The 17,593-nt window shown below is 38.5% G+C and overlaps 1 protein-coding gene and 1 non-coding gene across 6 annotated transcripts in view; one reads left to right on the forward strand and one right to left on the reverse strand.

The window, feature by feature from the left end:
• LOC115228511 (coiled-coil domain-containing protein 146-like) overlaps positions 1-17,593 on the forward strand; it is a 57,360-nt gene that overhangs the window by 31,783 nt on the left and 7,984 nt on the right. For all 5 annotated transcript variants that reach the window (XM_036506390.1, XM_036506374.1, XM_036506359.1 and 2 more), the window contains 6 exons: positions 292-425; positions 1,871-2,035; positions 9,897-10,121; positions 11,552-11,616; positions 12,146-12,309; positions 14,026-14,154. In XM_036506390.1, coding sequence (XP_036362283.1) covers positions 292-425; positions 1,871-2,035; positions 9,897-10,121; positions 11,552-11,616; positions 12,146-12,309; positions 14,026-14,154 — 882 coding nt within the window. The remainder of the gene's footprint in view (positions 1-291; positions 426-1,870; positions 2,036-9,896; positions 10,122-11,551; positions 11,617-12,145; positions 12,310-14,025; positions 14,155-17,593) is intronic.
• On the reverse strand, positions 15,883-15,954 carry Trnaq-uug. Its single transcript has one exon. It is a non-coding gene; the product is annotated as a tRNA-Gln (tRNA).

Below are 17,593 nucleotides of genomic sequence, written 5' to 3' on the forward strand. Positions count from 1 at the left end.
ATGTCCAGTCAGTTGTCTGCATTGCTAAGTGCAATAGTAAATATAAACATATGGTAATTTTCTGACTGGTTATATGTCACAACTAGGAATATGCTACTCAGTAATATAACTGCTCCAACTCTCCTTTAGAGTGTTCTTTTTTCTCACTTATGGACAATTGACTGATAACGTGTATGTGTGTGTGTGTGTGTGTGTGTGTGTGTGTGTGTGTGTGTAATGCATGTATGCTGTATGTATATATACTTTTAAATTATTGTTTCAGAATGTTATGTATTTCTACATATTTTCTAGACTGTTGAGCGGGACAAAAAAGCCCGAGATAAAAATCGGGCTGACAACCGACATCGATGTATAAAGGAGGAATTAAAAGCAAAATATGGTCTTATTGATGATCATAAGAAGAAGCTGAGAGAAAAAAAGAAAAGGTACAGAACCATTTCAACCCTGTGTGAATATATATGTGTCTATGTAAAAGGAGTGGGGTATGTGAATGTGTGTGTGTGTGTGTGTGTGTGTGTGTGTGTGTGTGTGTGTGTGCGTGCGTGCGTGTGTGTGTGTGTGTGTGTGTGCGCGCAATGGAAATGGAATGGTTCATCTTTGTTTGCTTAGTATTTGGGTTTATTTTTTGATTTGGTTGAATCTTGGTTTTTTATTTTTTTGTTGGTCAAATATTTTTAGTGTTTTGACAGAAAAAAGTCATTCTAAAATTGTTTTTTAATGTAAGTGTGCCTAAACAAGTCAAATACTTACACAGAGCAGGTTTTACAGCCACATCATCCAAAATACCAGGTGAAACTGGGCTTAGCTGCTAGTATATATATATATATATATGAGCGTTGTAGTTCTCTTGAAGCAATGTAGCAATAGGCGCAGGAGTGGCTGTGTGGTAAGTAGCTTGTTTACCAACCACATGGTTCCGGGTTCAGTCCCACTGCGTGGCACCTTGGGCAAGTGTCTTCTACTATAGCCTCGGGCCGACCAAAGCCTTGTGAGTGGATTTGGTAGACGGAAACTGAAAGAAGCCCGTCGTATATATGTATATATATATGTGTGTGTGTGTGTTTGTGTGTCTGTGTTTGTCCCCCTGGCATTGCTTGACAACCGATGCTGGTGTGTTTGCGTCCTTGTTACTTAGCGGTTCGGCAAAAGAGACCGATAGAATAAGTACTGGGCTTACAAAAAAAATAAGTCCCGGGGTCGAGTTGCTCGATTAAAGGCGGTGCTCCAGCATGGCCGCAGTCAAATGACTGAAACAAGTAAAAGAGTAAAAGAGAAAGAGAGTAAGTAGAAAGGGAGTAGAAGAAAGCAGTCAAAGAAATGTTTAGTATATCAATATACTCATGTATAAAAAGAATAAAGTTAACTAGGCAAGCCAATGTGGTTGCTTGACCTCTTAGAAATAGCATCTACATCTCCCTCAAATTACACTGTACTTTCTTAAGAAAGCAGATAACATTGGATTATGTAGCCCTAGATATATTGTGTCTGATTGAAAGATGGTTATATGGTCATGACCAGTGCTGCCCAACGTCTGGCCCACAAAGCCTTAGAATTCGGCCTGCTAGTCCGTCTTCAATTTATAGGTATCTGCAAAACAAATTACAAAAGATGTATTCATAGATCACAAAAAATCACATTAAAGTATCCTCTTTATTTCAGTCATGACTCATGACTGAAATCTGATTGTTGGTCTGCTTGATCAGAGCTGAGCTGTGATTAAACAGCAGTAACCACAACAGTATATTTACCCAAACAAAATAATCCTTTCTTCTTCTACATCTTCATTTTCTTTCCTTTCCTTTTCTTTTCTTTTCTATCCACACTTTCTTAAGTTTCTTCCCACCATTCATATTTTTCTTGCTTGTTGTAGACTAAAGGTTTTTGCCCAGAAATATGAAAGCATGAAAACTGACCGGAACAAGTATGTATCCCTCATCCAGAGTAGTACACAAAAGACCAGCGAACTGAGGCAGAAGATAAAAATCATACAGAATGAAATGGAGATCCTCCGAACAGCAGTTGTACTGAAAGACAAGTGAGTAGGAAACAGTTAATTTATGTGGCAGAGTTATTTAGATGATTTACTAGCTTCTAAGTTACTTATCTTCTATTATCTTTTTTTTATCCAGATTTCAGTGTTTGGAGAAGGTCATACTGATACACATTCTTTACAGTTTATTTTTGTTGTTGATTATATGATCCCTTCTATTTTGTATGGCACTTAGTAGCAGTTTTCTAATGGGAGATAACTTATTCAGACTTGGATACCACTGGATATATCTGTTCAAGCAGTTTGGTTCTCACTCACTTCACACTGATACAAGCATATACAAGAATTCTCTGCGTGTAATTCACAATAAAAATGCATCTAATACATTTTGTAACAAGGTTGGTGAATGAACTGAGACAACACAGGGTAGAGAGTTTTACTGGACACAAGACAGCCTCAATTATATTAATGCTATATGCATACAATACACTCTCTGTAAAGGCTGGTAATTGGAAGGGCACCTAGCCACGGAAACTTGATAAAAAATAGAATGTAAGAAGGAAAGATGGTTCTGTCTAGGAGAGCAGAAACTCCAAATAAGAGCTGACTCACACTGTGTCCATCTCTCCAACCCATTCTAGAATAGAAAATGGGATATGTTAGTTAGTTAGTTAATTTGGCTCAAAAGCAAATAGCAAGGCCATGTAGGGGGACATGGAGTTAAGTACAGGGTGGTGTTCATGTAAAGAGTTCAGGCCACTTGAGGTCAAGGGAGGCTTTGAACAAAGCGGTCGTCGGCATCTTCACCATCTCGTCTGGCAGCTTGTTCCACGGAATCGCAACCCGGACGGAGAAAGCTCCTCTCCTTCGATTGAGATGAAATCGTCGCAGGTAGAGCTTTTCGGAATGACCCCGCAGCCGACGCTCTGGAGCAGGAGTGAAGAACAGCTCTTTCGAGAGGTTACACTTTCCGCTTATGATGTTGTGGGCGAGAATGAGATCACCACGGCGGCGGCGTTTTTCAAGAGAATAAAGGTTGAGCGTCCTCAGCCTTTCTTCGTAGGACAAATTTTTGAGACCATGAACCATGCGGGTAGCCAGCTTCTGGACTCTTTCGAGATGCTGTATGTCTTTGAGGAGATAAGGAGAAGAGGCTTGAATCCCATACTCCAATATGGGTCTCACCAGCGTGACATAGAGTGGTAGGAATATGGCTGCTGTGAGCATTCCGAATGACCGTCGAATCAAGAACAGAATTCCGCGTGCTTTGTTGGCAGCATGGACGCACTGGGCCGAAGGCGAAAAGGAGGAATCCACCAAGATACCTAGGTCCTTTACCTGATCGGTCCTCTCCAGCAGCAGACGACCCAGCTCGAAATCAAGTTGAGTTGCAGGAGTAGAGCCGACAGGCAGATGACAGCACTTTGACACGTTCAGACACAGGTCCCAATTGTTAGACCACTTCCAAATTTGGTGAAGGCATCGACGAAGATCCTCTATATTACCGCGAGGAGCGACCAGTTTGATATCGTCGGCAAATAGAAGGGTGTGTTGCGTGAGGTCGTCGGGCAAGTCATTTATGAAGACTAAGAACAACAAGGGCCCAAGCACTGAACCTTGAGGCACGCCACTGCTCGCACTGGAGACGTCGGACCGCGAACCATTAACTTGGACTTGGAAGGAGCGATCTGAGAGGAAGGCACCAACCCATCGTACAATATCCGGATGGAAACTATATGCTTGAAGCTTGACAAGCAATAGGCGGTGGTTTACCGAGTCAAAAGCTTTGGCAAAGTCCAGTAAAACGATGTCAACAGCATCACTATCATCGAGGATGCGCGTCACCAATTCTTCCATTACTAGTAGGTTGGTCAAGCATGATCTCTTTGGCACGAAGCCGTGTTGGGAATCAGAGATAGAGGCTGTGTTTAGGAGGTGGAGCATCATACTTTTCTTAAGGATGGTTTCGAACATCTTGCTGATAATTGATGTAAGGGAAACCGGTCGGTAGTTAAGCGGGTCTTCGCGGCTCCCTTTCTTGAAAATTGGGCAGATTATCGCTGTTCTCCAGTCTGCAGGTATAACACCCGTCGCCAATGACATATTGAATAGTCGTGTTAAGGGCTCACAGATGACCGGAGCCAACGCTTTGATAACCCGTGGGTGTATGCCGTCAGGGCCGTGACCTTTGTTGACATCGAGGCCTTGAATAACACGTTTGACTTCGTCCCGCGTGATGACCAATCGAAGCATTGGAGGTACCGATCTATCAAATGGAGGGGGTTCACGACCATCATCTTGTTTGAAAATAGTTGAAAAAGCCTCGGCAAATAATTGACTCTGTTGATAAGGGTCCTCAATCGATACGCCTGTTGAGTCTACCAACGTTGCAATCTGGTTGTTCAAGCGGGAATTCCGCTGGACATGGGCAAAGAAGGTTTTTGGATTGCTACTGGCATTTGCCGCGATTTTGTATTCGTAACTGAAGCGTTCTTTCTTTTCAATTTTCACGGCTCGGTCTCGTTGAGTTTTGTACACCTCAAAAGCTGCAGTCGAATCCAGATTTTTTAATTCAGCCCAAGCAATATCTCTGAGTCGACGTTCTCGTTTAACCCTTTCGTCACCCAGGGCTTGTGTTTCTTCCTCTTGGGAAGCCCAACGGGAACTGCCTGGTCAGTCAAACAGATTACATATGCTTTGAGGGATGACCATAGTTCGTCAACTGAGGACAACGTCATCAGGGATCGCCAGTTCAGAAGCGCGGAAGCCTCGGTTAGAATTTCAAGATTAATTGCAGAGAAGACTCTACGTGGCAGCGAAGTAGTCGTGGGTGTAGAAAAAGTTGTGTGCATGACGAACTTCAGGACCGCATGATCACTCTTGGCAAGAGGGGCGTACACAGATATGTCTGACACTGATCTTGGATAGCGGGAGAATACCAGATCTAGCATAGATGGCTGCTGCCCAGATGGATGCCTTGTCGGATATTCAACATGTTGCGATAGAAAACAATCTTCAGCCACGTCAAGAAGGGCCTGGCCGAACCGGGAAGATGTTGTACAAATTGATGCGGGCCAATCGATTGTGGGAGCGTTGAAGTCTCCTAGTACCAAACAGTCATGCGAAACTGAGACGAATCTTATCGCTTCGAGTAGATGGGCATCGTCCTGGGGGTCAGCAAGAGGCGGCCTGTAGACAGCCAGCACGGGCAGGCAAAACTCAGATAGGCTCAGCTTGCAATAGACGGCATCGAATTTTGTTGTAGGCTGAGCATTAGTGGGTAGAATACCGCTGGACGGTTTGTGCTCAGACTTAACATACACAGCAACACCTCCACCTCGCCTTTTTCCTCTGTCACATCTGAAAAGGACGTAGCCCTGCAGGTGGATTTCTGAGTCCTTTACTGCTGGAGTCAGCCAAGTCTCGGTGATAGCTATCACATCAGGGGAGTCACGTATGGCCAGTGTAAATAGTTCACTGAACTTTGGGAATAAGGAGCACGAGTTGGTGTAGACGATGCTGAGCTGTGAAGTCTGAGGGGCGGGAGTTGGGGAGCAAGCAGAATAAGGGGTATCAGAGCTAGCATCGTTGACGGGAGTATCAACTTCACTTCGATTTGCCCTCACATCACTTTCCCTGTCAGCACTACAGCATGGGACCAGAGGTAGGACTTGATTATCTGTCCATCTTGGATTCGTAAACCCTTCTCTCCCCTTTGTTTCCTCATCTTTAGTTCGGATATCAGGTTTCTCCGGCGAATTCTCTCTCTTAGTGAGTATTCCTCGCGAAAACCCATATTGGGGTCCTCCCAGGCATGCGTCTGAGCTCTGTTCAGAAAGACTGAAGCCTCCCGATCAGAAGAAAAGATTACCCTTATTGGGCGTGGTCTAGTATCTGCGGTTGGGTTCGCTTGGAATCTTCCTAGCCGAGCGACCTTAAGGACACTGACCTTTTCGTTCACGGAGAACAATTCTCCAACCAAAATGGAAACAAAATTAATGTCATCTTTTAGGCGGTTTATGCCTGTATCATGGGTGGATTCAGCTTTACCGTAAATTATTGCTGATCTTGAGTGGGCAAAATATAAAATAATAATGGTGGTGGTGGTGGTGGTGGTGATGAGGAGGAGACAAACTGAATTTTAAATTTACTTCATAATATTTTGAAAAATTTTTTAGTTTAGACATATACAAATAGTTGAAGCATGAAGCCTTTCATTACATTGCCATTTCAACCAAACATTCCTCATAGCAAAAAAAAGACAGGTCTATTGACTAACTATTCTTATGTATAATCTATTGAGGGCCTACCATTTTTTTTTATAATCAACTGAAACTATACATGTAACGAAATTACAAAAACAAAAATTAATGAAAGGACTTGTGAAGAAAGGTCAAGGGAAATAAATCAAATTACTTAATAGCTGAATGTGGATGTGTAGTGGGACATTAGCCTGATCTGTGATATGCCCAATGAAAATTCCAGGATTGTTAGTTTTATCAGGCCTCTTCTGCAAAGCTTAGTCTAACACATACTCACCAGATTTTAGAATGAGTGAAACGATAAATATTTTGAGAAACATAAAATGTTATGGGAAAATTTTCTAGAGATGCCTTTTGCATTGAAAGCAATTAAGCATCACCATTGTTATCGTTGTTTAACGTCTGTTTTCTGCACTGGCATGGGTTGGACCATTTGACAGGAGTTGACCAGATTCCAGAGGTCTGTTTTAGTATGGTTTCTGTGGCTGGATGCCCTTCCTAATGCCAACCACTTTAAAGAATGTGTTAGGAGCCTTTTATGTGCCACTGGCACAGGTGCATTTATGCAGCACCTGTATGAGTGCATTTTATGTGGCACCAGCACCTGTAAAGGACAAGCTTGTATTTATGGACGACAGTGATTTTACTTGGCTTGATGCATATTTTCAAGTACAACAAATCACCATAACCCCCCAGTCCCTTGCCATTTCCTCAGTGAGGCTCGTTAAGTGGTTTTTAAGCATTTTCATTAATATTCATAAATTTGAGAGAATTTTGTGATAAGTAGTGTAATATGAATGATATGCATAAATTATTACACTTTACATGTGAGTATGGGTTCTGTGATTAAGAAGTTTGCTTCCCAAGCACATTGATTTGGGGTTCAATCTCACTGTATCACATCTTGGGCAAGTGTTTTCCACTATAACCCTAGACTAATCAAAACCTTATGAGTAAATTTGGTAGAAACTGAAAGAAGCCTGCCATGCATGTGTGTGTGTGTGTGTGTGTTTGATTACATTTGCACTCTATGAAAGTCATAAGCTACATGTGATCATGGCCATTTGCCAGCCTCCTCTGGCCTCTGTGCCGGTGGCACATAAAAAAGCACCCACTACACTCACGGAGTGGTTGGTGTTAGGAAGGGTATCCAGCTGTAGAAACACTGCCAGATCAGACTGGAGCCTGGTGCAGCCTCCTGGCTTCCCAGACCCTGGTCGAACCGTCCAACCCATGCTAGCATGGAAAACAGACGTTAAATGATGATGATGATTGTGCCTTCAAAGTTGTGAGAAATAAGGGATGCCTTTCCTTGAAAAACAGGTAAGTGTTAGTGACAGAAAGAGCATCTGGTAGTAAAACAATACCTTAGTAATATATTCATACTAGCAGAATTGCCCGGCGTTGCTCGGGGCTGAATTGCTTGAAAGTACTGTTAATGATTGCACTGAATTATGATGATTATTCAGGCAAATATTGATATAAGTTTACGGTGGGAGATAAGGACTTAACGATCAAACGTGTGCCATTGCATTGTTTTGGGGGAACCAAATATCTGATGAGCATTATAGGGGCACCAACTTTAAGTTTGAGAAAGTGTGGTGGTAGTCCGGGGTGCTCAAAGGAATTTATTCCCTTTATTTAAAAAATATGCATTAAAATGGAAAAAAATGATGGTAAATTATTTGTAAAATCGTAGACTCATCGTAGACGCGTGCTAATACCCAGAAGGGCTCGATATGAATCACGACTATAAGATACCCGGTTTTGGTTAAACTGCATCGCAAAATGTGGGAGTAGTTAGGAATCTAAATCGGAGTAGACAGACACACAACCTTTCTTTTATATATAAAGATTTTCGTCCTAAAAAATTTTGTATGGATTGAATGGTTACCTCTATGGAAATATATACACGCACATTATACATACATGTGTGTATAGATGAATATATAAATACATTTAAATATCTATATACACTTTTGGGCGATCTTTCTTTTTCTTAGAGATAACTTTAGATCTTATTTTCGTCCTAAAAAACTTTGTATGGAGTGAATGGTTATCTCTATGGAAATATATACACACACGTTATACATACATGTGTGCATAGATGAATATATAAATACATTTATATATCTATATACACTTTTGGGCGATCTTTCTGCTACTTAGAGATAACTTTAGATCTTATTTTCGTCCTAAAAAACTTTGTGCGGAGTGAATGGTTACGTCTATGGAAATATATACACACACATTATACATACATCTGTGTATAGATGAATATATAAATACATTTAAATATCTATATACACTTTTGGGCGATCTTTCTGCCTCTTGGATATACTTTAGATCTTACATTCGTCCTAAAAAACTTTGTATGGAGTGAATGGTTACGTCTATGGAAATATATACACACACATTATACATACATCTGTGTATAGATGAATATATAAATACATTTAAATATCTATATACACTTTTGGGCGATCTTTCTGCTACTTGGATATACTTTAGATCTTACATTCGTCCTAAAAAACTTTGTATGAATTGAAAAATAAAATGAATTGAAATTTTTAAGAAAGGAATTTGTTTACATACATGTGTGAAATGGCAAATGTTTGTGCAGTTGTCCAAAATGGAACCAGGGTAAATGTGTGGAACTGATGTATAATAATGAATAGTCCTTCTTGTTGTGAGTATTAATTTGATGAATATGAACTGAAAACCAGTGGTGTAGTAAAAAGGATGACCAGTCTGACTGGCTCATCCCTGTCACACACTCACGCACACGCACACACACACACACACACACACACACCCTCACACGCACACACACTCACACACATGCACACACACACACACATTAGCTTACAATTTTATTTATATATTTGCGTGTCTATGTGTGTAAAGAGGAAGTGGGAGTAATATGCAGAGTAAAGGCTTTGAAGTGAAATGGTAGTTTTCTCGAATTTTTTCTGAAATGGGGGTGAAATTGAAAGAAATTTTGTATGTCATGACCGAATGGAAGTACTTTGAAAAATCATAGGTAAACTCTAATTGAAGAAATTGTGTGAGGAGTAAATCGTTATGTATTTATTTGTTTCTGTTTGGTGTGTTTTTTTTTGGGGGGTAGTGGTTTAAGGTACACTTGCAAAGAGAAAGTATGAGAAATTATGGTGATAGCATGAGTGATCCGTTTTATATAAATACTTTCACTTTAATCGTTGCACACTTGCAAAGAGAAAGGAGGAGAAATTAGGGTGATAGGATGAGTGAAGCAGATTGCTCCGTTTTTGTGTGTGTGTGTGTGTGTGTGCTGTAGCCCACACTAAGAAAAGCACTTCACTTACACACCACAATGTGAGTTTTCTCGAAATTTTGCTTAATTGGGGTTGAAATTTGAAAAACTGTACCTGGCATGACCCGATTTATTCTACTCTTAAAAATGCTAGGTAAATTGTAATTGAAGAAATCCTATATTGTAGATTTCTATAAGAGACAAAGGGAGGCAGATAAAATCTGCCTTTTATAATAAGAGATAACACTGCTGCATGGTAAAATATGGACATCAAATGAATCAATGTATAAAAGAGTTTTAACATCCCTGTAGATTAATACATATTAACTGGAATTTGTTCTTGTTGCAGACAACTTCATAAAGAGCGACTAAAACACATGCAGAATGTCTTACTACGTGATGCCCTGCGTGAAGACATAGATAAACATCATCGGAAGGTGATTGACTTGGAAGAACAATGTGAACAACAAAAGATAGAGATAAGGAAGTTTAATTACATGATTAACCAAACTGAAGAACATATGATCAAGCTGAGAAAGAGATACGAAAATGCCATTCAAGAACGTAACAAAAAGTATGTTGTTGTTTTCGTATGATTGTTGTTTTGTGATTGTAAATTTGATTATGCTTTGGCATGTGTGTATCAGTTTTAGGTTATAGCTCCTTAGCATTCAATGCTTATTTGTGGCAGTGTTGTTGCTGTAGTTGTGTGTGTGTTGTTGTTGTTGTTGTTGGTGGTGGTGGTGGTGGTGGTGGTGGTGGTGGTGGTGATGATGATGATGATGATGATGAGGAGGAGGAGGAGGAGGAGGATGATTTTTGTTGTAGTCTTTGACACTTTTGTTGTTCAGAATTTATTAGTATAAGCAGTGTTTTACAGGTAAGTAATGAAGACTAATAAATATTGCGAACATATTCCCTTTAAAGAGGAAACTAAGCAATAGCTCAAAGATGATTGTCTGAAGTTTGTTTTTAACTTTGTAATGCATACATTATCAATATGCAATGAAGAAAAATCTTTATTTATTGATGTTTCTCACTTTATTTAAGAGTGATAAGTACGTTTGAAGTAAAAGCAATCAATTTTTATCAAATACATATACACATCATCATCACCATCATCATCAACTCTGTTACAGTATCAAAAACATCCTGCTTATTATTTTTGTTAAATTACTCTTAGAATCATACCATCCTTGAATCTTATGAAAAAAATCAGGTGTCAAGACGATATCTATAAGATATAATCCATGTAAAATCTATCAATGTTTTATGAACTTCATGTTATTTCATTGCATGTCATTGAAATGTTTAATAGTATGATATGCTTTTATTGGTTCTAATCATTCAACTGCAGCCACACTGGGACACTGCCTGCAAGCATTTAATCACTCATATCAACTTCAGTACTTATTGATTGATCTATATTTGTTAAACCACTAAGTTGACTTCACTACACAGCATCTTCGTTGTGAAGTGAATTTCTTAATTACATAGCTGTGTTTCTGAATGAAACATGCCTTTAAGTTCTGCTTCACTATTTATTGCCTCTGATCCTTTAACTTTAAGCATTCAGATTACTCTGTCAAATGTAATACATACTTATTCACATCGTTTTGAATCAATCATGCATTATTTCATAGCTTTAAGGTGATTGTTTATTTTTACAATGACATTGTAGGGTGGGTGCGAGAGGTTGGATCTCTCTGATTTGAACATAAAACAGATAGAATATTTTGGGCCTGATATGGTCACTTTAAATGCTAAAGGGTTTAAACTTGTTTTATTATAAATATGTAGTTCTCTTGTAAAGTTATTTCTCTTCTTGGTCTCACAATGAAGAGTTTTGAAGCCCTGTATGTTTTTTACCAGTACAGATCATGTAATATGGGTATTTTAAATATTTTGATGTGATCTTATGTTATTTTGAGGACTAACTTCACTTGAAGAAGAGAAGATATCTCATTAAGGCCAGAATATCTATCATATTTTTTTTATTTGTAGGGGTGAATGGTTAATCAAAATAAACTCAGAAGTATGTTTATTTTATGAAAAATTCAATGTTCAGAGTAAGTGAAAATATATTTTTGTAGTTGATTTGATCAATTGCTTGCTTTCCCTTACACTACATATACAGACAAATACACATATACACATACATATATGTATATTATATGTGCATATCTGCATGTGTGTATGGGTGTGTGTGTGTGTGTGTGTGTGTAAATACATGAAATCATTAATGTATCAAATACAATACTCTGCAGTATTATCTGTTCTGAGTGTGCCCCTTTGTTCAAATCACACAAAGTTTGACTATACTTTTCATCCTTTTGTATTCTTTCACTTACAAAGTATTGTTCAATCCTTGGCTACAGGCAGATGACTATAAAGACATGCATACATTCCTCAACAACTGGTGTGTGTTCATTTACAACAAATCAAAATATTTCTTTTAATATATCTGAAATTTTCTGAAAATCAAAGAAAATAAAATTCAACAAACTCAGAACATTTTTTATTATTTTGATATTTTAATGTTCACCAATTTCATTTATCTAAATTTTATCTATTTATTTTTTTTAAATTTCAATTTAGATGACATGATTACAAAAGGAAATTCAGAGCTTGAAAATTTTGAACAAGAATTGAAAATAATGCATCTTGAAAAGAGTTCATTGTTAAGAGAGATCAATGTCTTAGACAGGCAGCTTCCTGAGAGGAAACCTCTGCTAGAAAAACTCAGAAATGCCAAATTTGATGTAAACAAAATTTCAGATTATTAATGAAAGAATTTTTTTTATATCAATCAAGCAATTAATCTTACTGATAAATCATTTAAATAATCATTTAATCAATTCCTTAATCATTAATTTATCTCCTTCAATTGCTTAATTTTTTCCATAATCATCAGAGCTATAGATAAAATTGTTCGGCCTCTTCCTACCGAAAAATAAAAAGTGTTTTGTTTTTATATATGTGGCTGGGCCTATACAAGGTAATAAATACAAAGTAACAAAATCATTCTGCATGCTGGCTTGTGCATTTATGTTAAATAGCTGTTGTCATGATCAGGTTTAATTGAGCTCATCTGAGTCCATTATGAAGATCAACACTAACATTTTTCTTTGACTGAGAAGAATAGATAATTTTCTTCTGTCTAACGCCTTTAGAAAAAGAGGTAGTATGGTGGACAAGTCTGAAAGGACTAATGACAGACGTTTTCCTCTAAAGTTCTCATCAACTCAATTAAGAAGTTAATGGTAGAGAGGGAGATGCTTTAGTGAATTTGTTGGAAGTGTGAGTATGACCTAAGTAAAGGGGTCTATTCTCAGCACATGCCAAGAGAATAAAAACCTGGGGGAGGATATTTGCATTAAAGATAAAGTAGGATCTCTGTAGTTCCCTGTCCTTCTAATGGGATGTTTCATTATTTCTTTTCATAATGTTTTTTGCATGTTAGTTTTCTCATATTTGATTCTGTGTAAACCTGCAGTTCTTTCTGTAGTTTGCAATTGTAAAGTCATCTCAGCTACTACCTTGTACAAGGAAAGAAACAGCCTTCACTGGGGTTGCCTTTGCCTTTGCTGAGGTCGACTTTGCTCTTCATCCTTTTGGGGTCGATAAATCAAGTACCAGTGAAACACTGGAGTCAATATAATCAACTAGTCCCCTTCCTCCAAATTTTAGGCTTTATGCCTTCAGTAGAAAGGATTATTATTATTATTATTATCATTATTATTATTATTATTCTATGTTTGACTTTTGCTTTATATTTGTACAAGTTGGCTCTAAGTCTCATCCAGAGACCTCAAGAGACAACAGGCTGGAAGTTCATGTTGTTGTTATGCCTAGTGTGCCATATATTTGGGTTTTTTTTTTGGTGTTGTACTAGTGAATGTCTAAAAAAAAAAAAAAACGTAAACTATGTTTGTTTTAAACCTTGAGATTACATATTACATAGAAAGTATTTTGCGTAGGATATGAGCAGTTCCCATGAGCGCTATCTTTTGAATTTCTGCCATTTGTGGGTTTCCTGGTATCTGAGTTAGGTAGCAATCAGCCCCTTTTGCTATCATTCCCAGGGCAATATTATTATTATTATTATTATTATTATTATTATTATTATTATTATTATTATTATTGTTATTATTATTATTGAGTGAGAGAGCAGGGCATGCCATCAAAGTGACACAGGGATAAAATATACGTAGCCCAGTATATTCATCATGACTACCTGTCTAATAAGGGTACACTAGGCACATGCATCACAACCATATCTGCGCAGCATGGTGATCTCATATCTAGATAAACAGCACATGACCTTGCAGGTGGGGCCCAGTTAGAATTTTCCCTAAAATTTACCCCAAAATTTCAGGCCTTGTGTCGATAGTAGAAAAGGATAGTTGTTTTGTTGTTGTTGTTGTTGTTCTTATTATTATCATGATCATTATTGGTATTGCTATTATTACTTTTAGCATTGCGAATGGGAAATTAAATGTAAGATAATGGCAAAAAGTGTTGTGGAGAGAGACAATGAGAAATATCTGCGTTTCCTTCATGGTAATGATCCTTCTCCTCTTGAATTGTCACAGAAAATTGAAAAGGTATGTTGATAACAGATTTTGAATTTTAAAAATTATCTTCTCTCACACACAAACTTTATTGACACATGTTGCTCTGAAGTTAATGGATACCAATGTTATTTAATCTTTGATGTGAGTGTCTAGGGGTAACCTTTCTAGTAGTCTCCTCTAAACACCTCATAGATATAATAAATATCAGAATAAGAACATATTCTTTTGATGTATAATGTAAACAAGATCCATCTCAACTAATGACTTGCTTTCCTATGTAGTGCATGTGGTACTCATCATCATCATCATCATTTAACGTCCGCTTTCCATGCTAGCATGGGTTGGACAGTTCAACTGGGGTCTGGAAAGCCAGGCGGCTGCACCAGGCCCAGTCTGATCTGGCAGTGTTTCTACAGCTGGATGCCCTTCCTAACGCCGCCCACTCTGTGAGTGTAGTGGGTGCTTTTTACATGCCACCGGCACAGGTGCCAGACAAGGCTGGCAATGACCACGATCGGATGGTGCTTTTTACGTGCCACCGTCACAGAGGCCAGTTGGGGCGGCGCTGGCAACAGCCACGTTTGGATGGTTCTCTTACGTGCCACCGGCACTGGTATCACAACTACAATTTCCATTGATTTTGATCGATTTCGATTTCGAGTACTATGTGTGTATAAAGGTTTGCTGAATTTGTTTTTGTGCTTGTTGCTATAGCCAACCAGATACTTGAAAGGAATTCATAGGTCAAGCAAACTTAGGATGCCAAACTTAATTGAACTTTATATCTTAGTTAACTTCATACAAATTATGGGTATGTGGGGATTTTGAATAGATATGTGAGTATTTTGAATGGGTATGTGGGTATTTTGAAAATACTTCATAGAGTGAGAACTGTGCCTTGCATAGTTACAGGTTGCTCTTTGGCAAGGTATAGCACCCATTCATCCACCCTGCCAGGGATATAGCGAAGTTATGGAACTGCAGCTTGGTGGATTATGAAGAGGTAGCAGAAGAGCTCAGCTGAGCCAATGGTGCTTCTTACAATGATGCTGAGCAGAGTAATCTTTGAAGTTCAATGATCAGAATCACTAAGCTCTATCAAGAGAGTAACTGCAACAGATACTATATTCTGTGAAAACTATTCTTACAATACCTAATTTGAAATAACCCACCAAGTACTTATACCACATCATATCTTTTTGAGCCAAGGCAGCCTCTATGTGGTCACTTAGCTTACTACAAATAGCAGCTAGATCTCTCAAATCATACTCCACTTCTTAGAAAAGACATGTTGGATTGTATGGCTTTTGACTTCTTGCATGTAGATAAAATACAAGAGGTTCACAATGGTTTGACTATAAATCTATTCAATCAGGGCTGACCAGGAGTTTAAACAACAATGGCTTTATCTCTTTTCTGTTGTACACATTTTTTATTTACAGAGTATTTAAAATTTTTCTTTCTTTCACACATAAAAAAATACTTTGATTGAAATATAAAGATTTGTGTCTCCTGTGATATATTTTTTTTCTCTCTGGTTTCAGCTCAGAGCTGCGGCCATGCTGATGCACCGCCATTTATCTCCCTATAGTCAGCAGAAGTTCACCATTACTTTCTGCCAGAGCCGTATGGAGCTTAGGTGTTTTCGCTCATAAACACACACATCGCCCGGTCTGAGATTTGAACCCGCGTTCCCTCGACTGCGAGTCTGCTGCTCTAACCACTAGACCATGTGCCTCCACAAAATGTTGTTTTACTAGGTTCTACTGGGATTTGAACTCAGATCGCTGGATTCAAAGTCCAGAGTTCTAACCATTACACCATAGAACCTCACGTTCTATGGTGTAATGTATGAACTTATTCAAATTTTCAAATTTTATTCTCTATTTTTTCTGCTTGATTAGTTGCTCTTGTGTTTGAGAGCCACAAGATGTTAAATTAACAGAGTGACATGTTACTAACTAATAAGTTGGTGTTCATATCCCATCATTAGCACTTCTTTATATCCATTCTGTTCAAAAGCCCCCTCCATAGAAGATAAAAATAACAGAAGAGTACAACTCACCACCGTAAAACTGAAGAGTTATTTACTTGGCTGTAGACATGTTGATTAGCACCAAGTCAAACTTGCTGAGTCAGAGCAATGGTCAAATATCTTCCAGCCATAACCATACCTTCATTTTTTTCAGGCAGTGGATGTAAGATCACAATATCTAATACAACCTATTTTTTTTAACAACAATGAGATGTGATACAAAGGAGATTTAGATTATATGTCTTACAGATCTTCCCTGGGCATGGATACATTGAAACTCGAACGTCTGGCAGCTGACTTGGCAGACACCCATAAGATTATTAACCATCTTACTAACAATAACTCTGAGCACCTTTTCAAACTCCATCTGTCTAACACCCGTGGACATATTTACAAAGTCAGAAAACAGCACAGCTCCCATGACTTCAGGAAACATTTTTTCACGCTGAGAGTTGCTGAAACATGAAACAAACTGCCGGCATCAGTTGTTAGCTGTCGGAGCACTGCATCCTTCAAAACTTCCATGCTTCCTGAGATTCGCCAACACTACACCTGATTTTCTCCCCTCCATACACATGCAAGAATGTATCTGACTCATACACTGTTCACTTTCCAGACATTTTTACATAAGTGCATATTCTTTATACACACTTTTGACAAGTTGTGGTGCACCTGAGCACTGTATACAATAATTTCATTATTATATAAAGGATTTTTCATTGGATTTATGTGAGTTTGACTTGGAGTGGGATAGCTTATGATGAGATGCCTTGTCATAAATACTTATGTAAATATGATGCCATTAATGGAGTCCCTGTGGCTTAATGTGTGAGGGCATGCAGCTGTCACTGAAAGTTCTAGGCGTCTGTTGTCATAGGAACCATGTAGTTAGTAAAAATACTTTGAATCACTGCTGTAAGCAGTAGTGGTCTGGTAAACTAACCATAGATTTCTCTTGGTGAACGCTCATCCTCAATTTAGTAAAGACCACTTCTCAATGACTGATCTTCTTCTTGAGAGCTAAAAAATAATTCAACCCTCAACAACTATTAACCTTCTAGAAGGTCCAGGTGGAACCCACAGTGTTCTCATACCTGGAATAGAGCTGTTTCTTCTATGATGTTCAAAGAGAGATCACTTGGTTGCTGTGAAGTCAATCCTAAGCACACATCATCCTGGCCTTTTCTCTCTGCCTTTTCTGTCATCAGTACAGTGGCCACTGCTCTATGGAAATAGCTGGTTGCATACCACTTTCATCCAAACACTTACAACTCACTTATCCCTCTTCCTCTCATTATTCATATTGCCTGCATCTCCATAGGTCTTACACAATCCATTATGCCCATTTCCAGGGGGATATTATCAGTTTTGGAGAGCCTGTGGAGGCTATGGGCATAACCTCTTCTCTTAGTCCAAACAAATAAAAAAACAAAA

This window comes from Octopus sinensis, linkage group LG1 (assembly GCF_006345805.1).
Source record: "Octopus sinensis linkage group LG1, ASM634580v1, whole genome shotgun sequence".
NCBI lineage: Eukaryota > Metazoa > Mollusca > Cephalopoda > Octopoda > Octopodidae > Octopus > Octopus sinensis.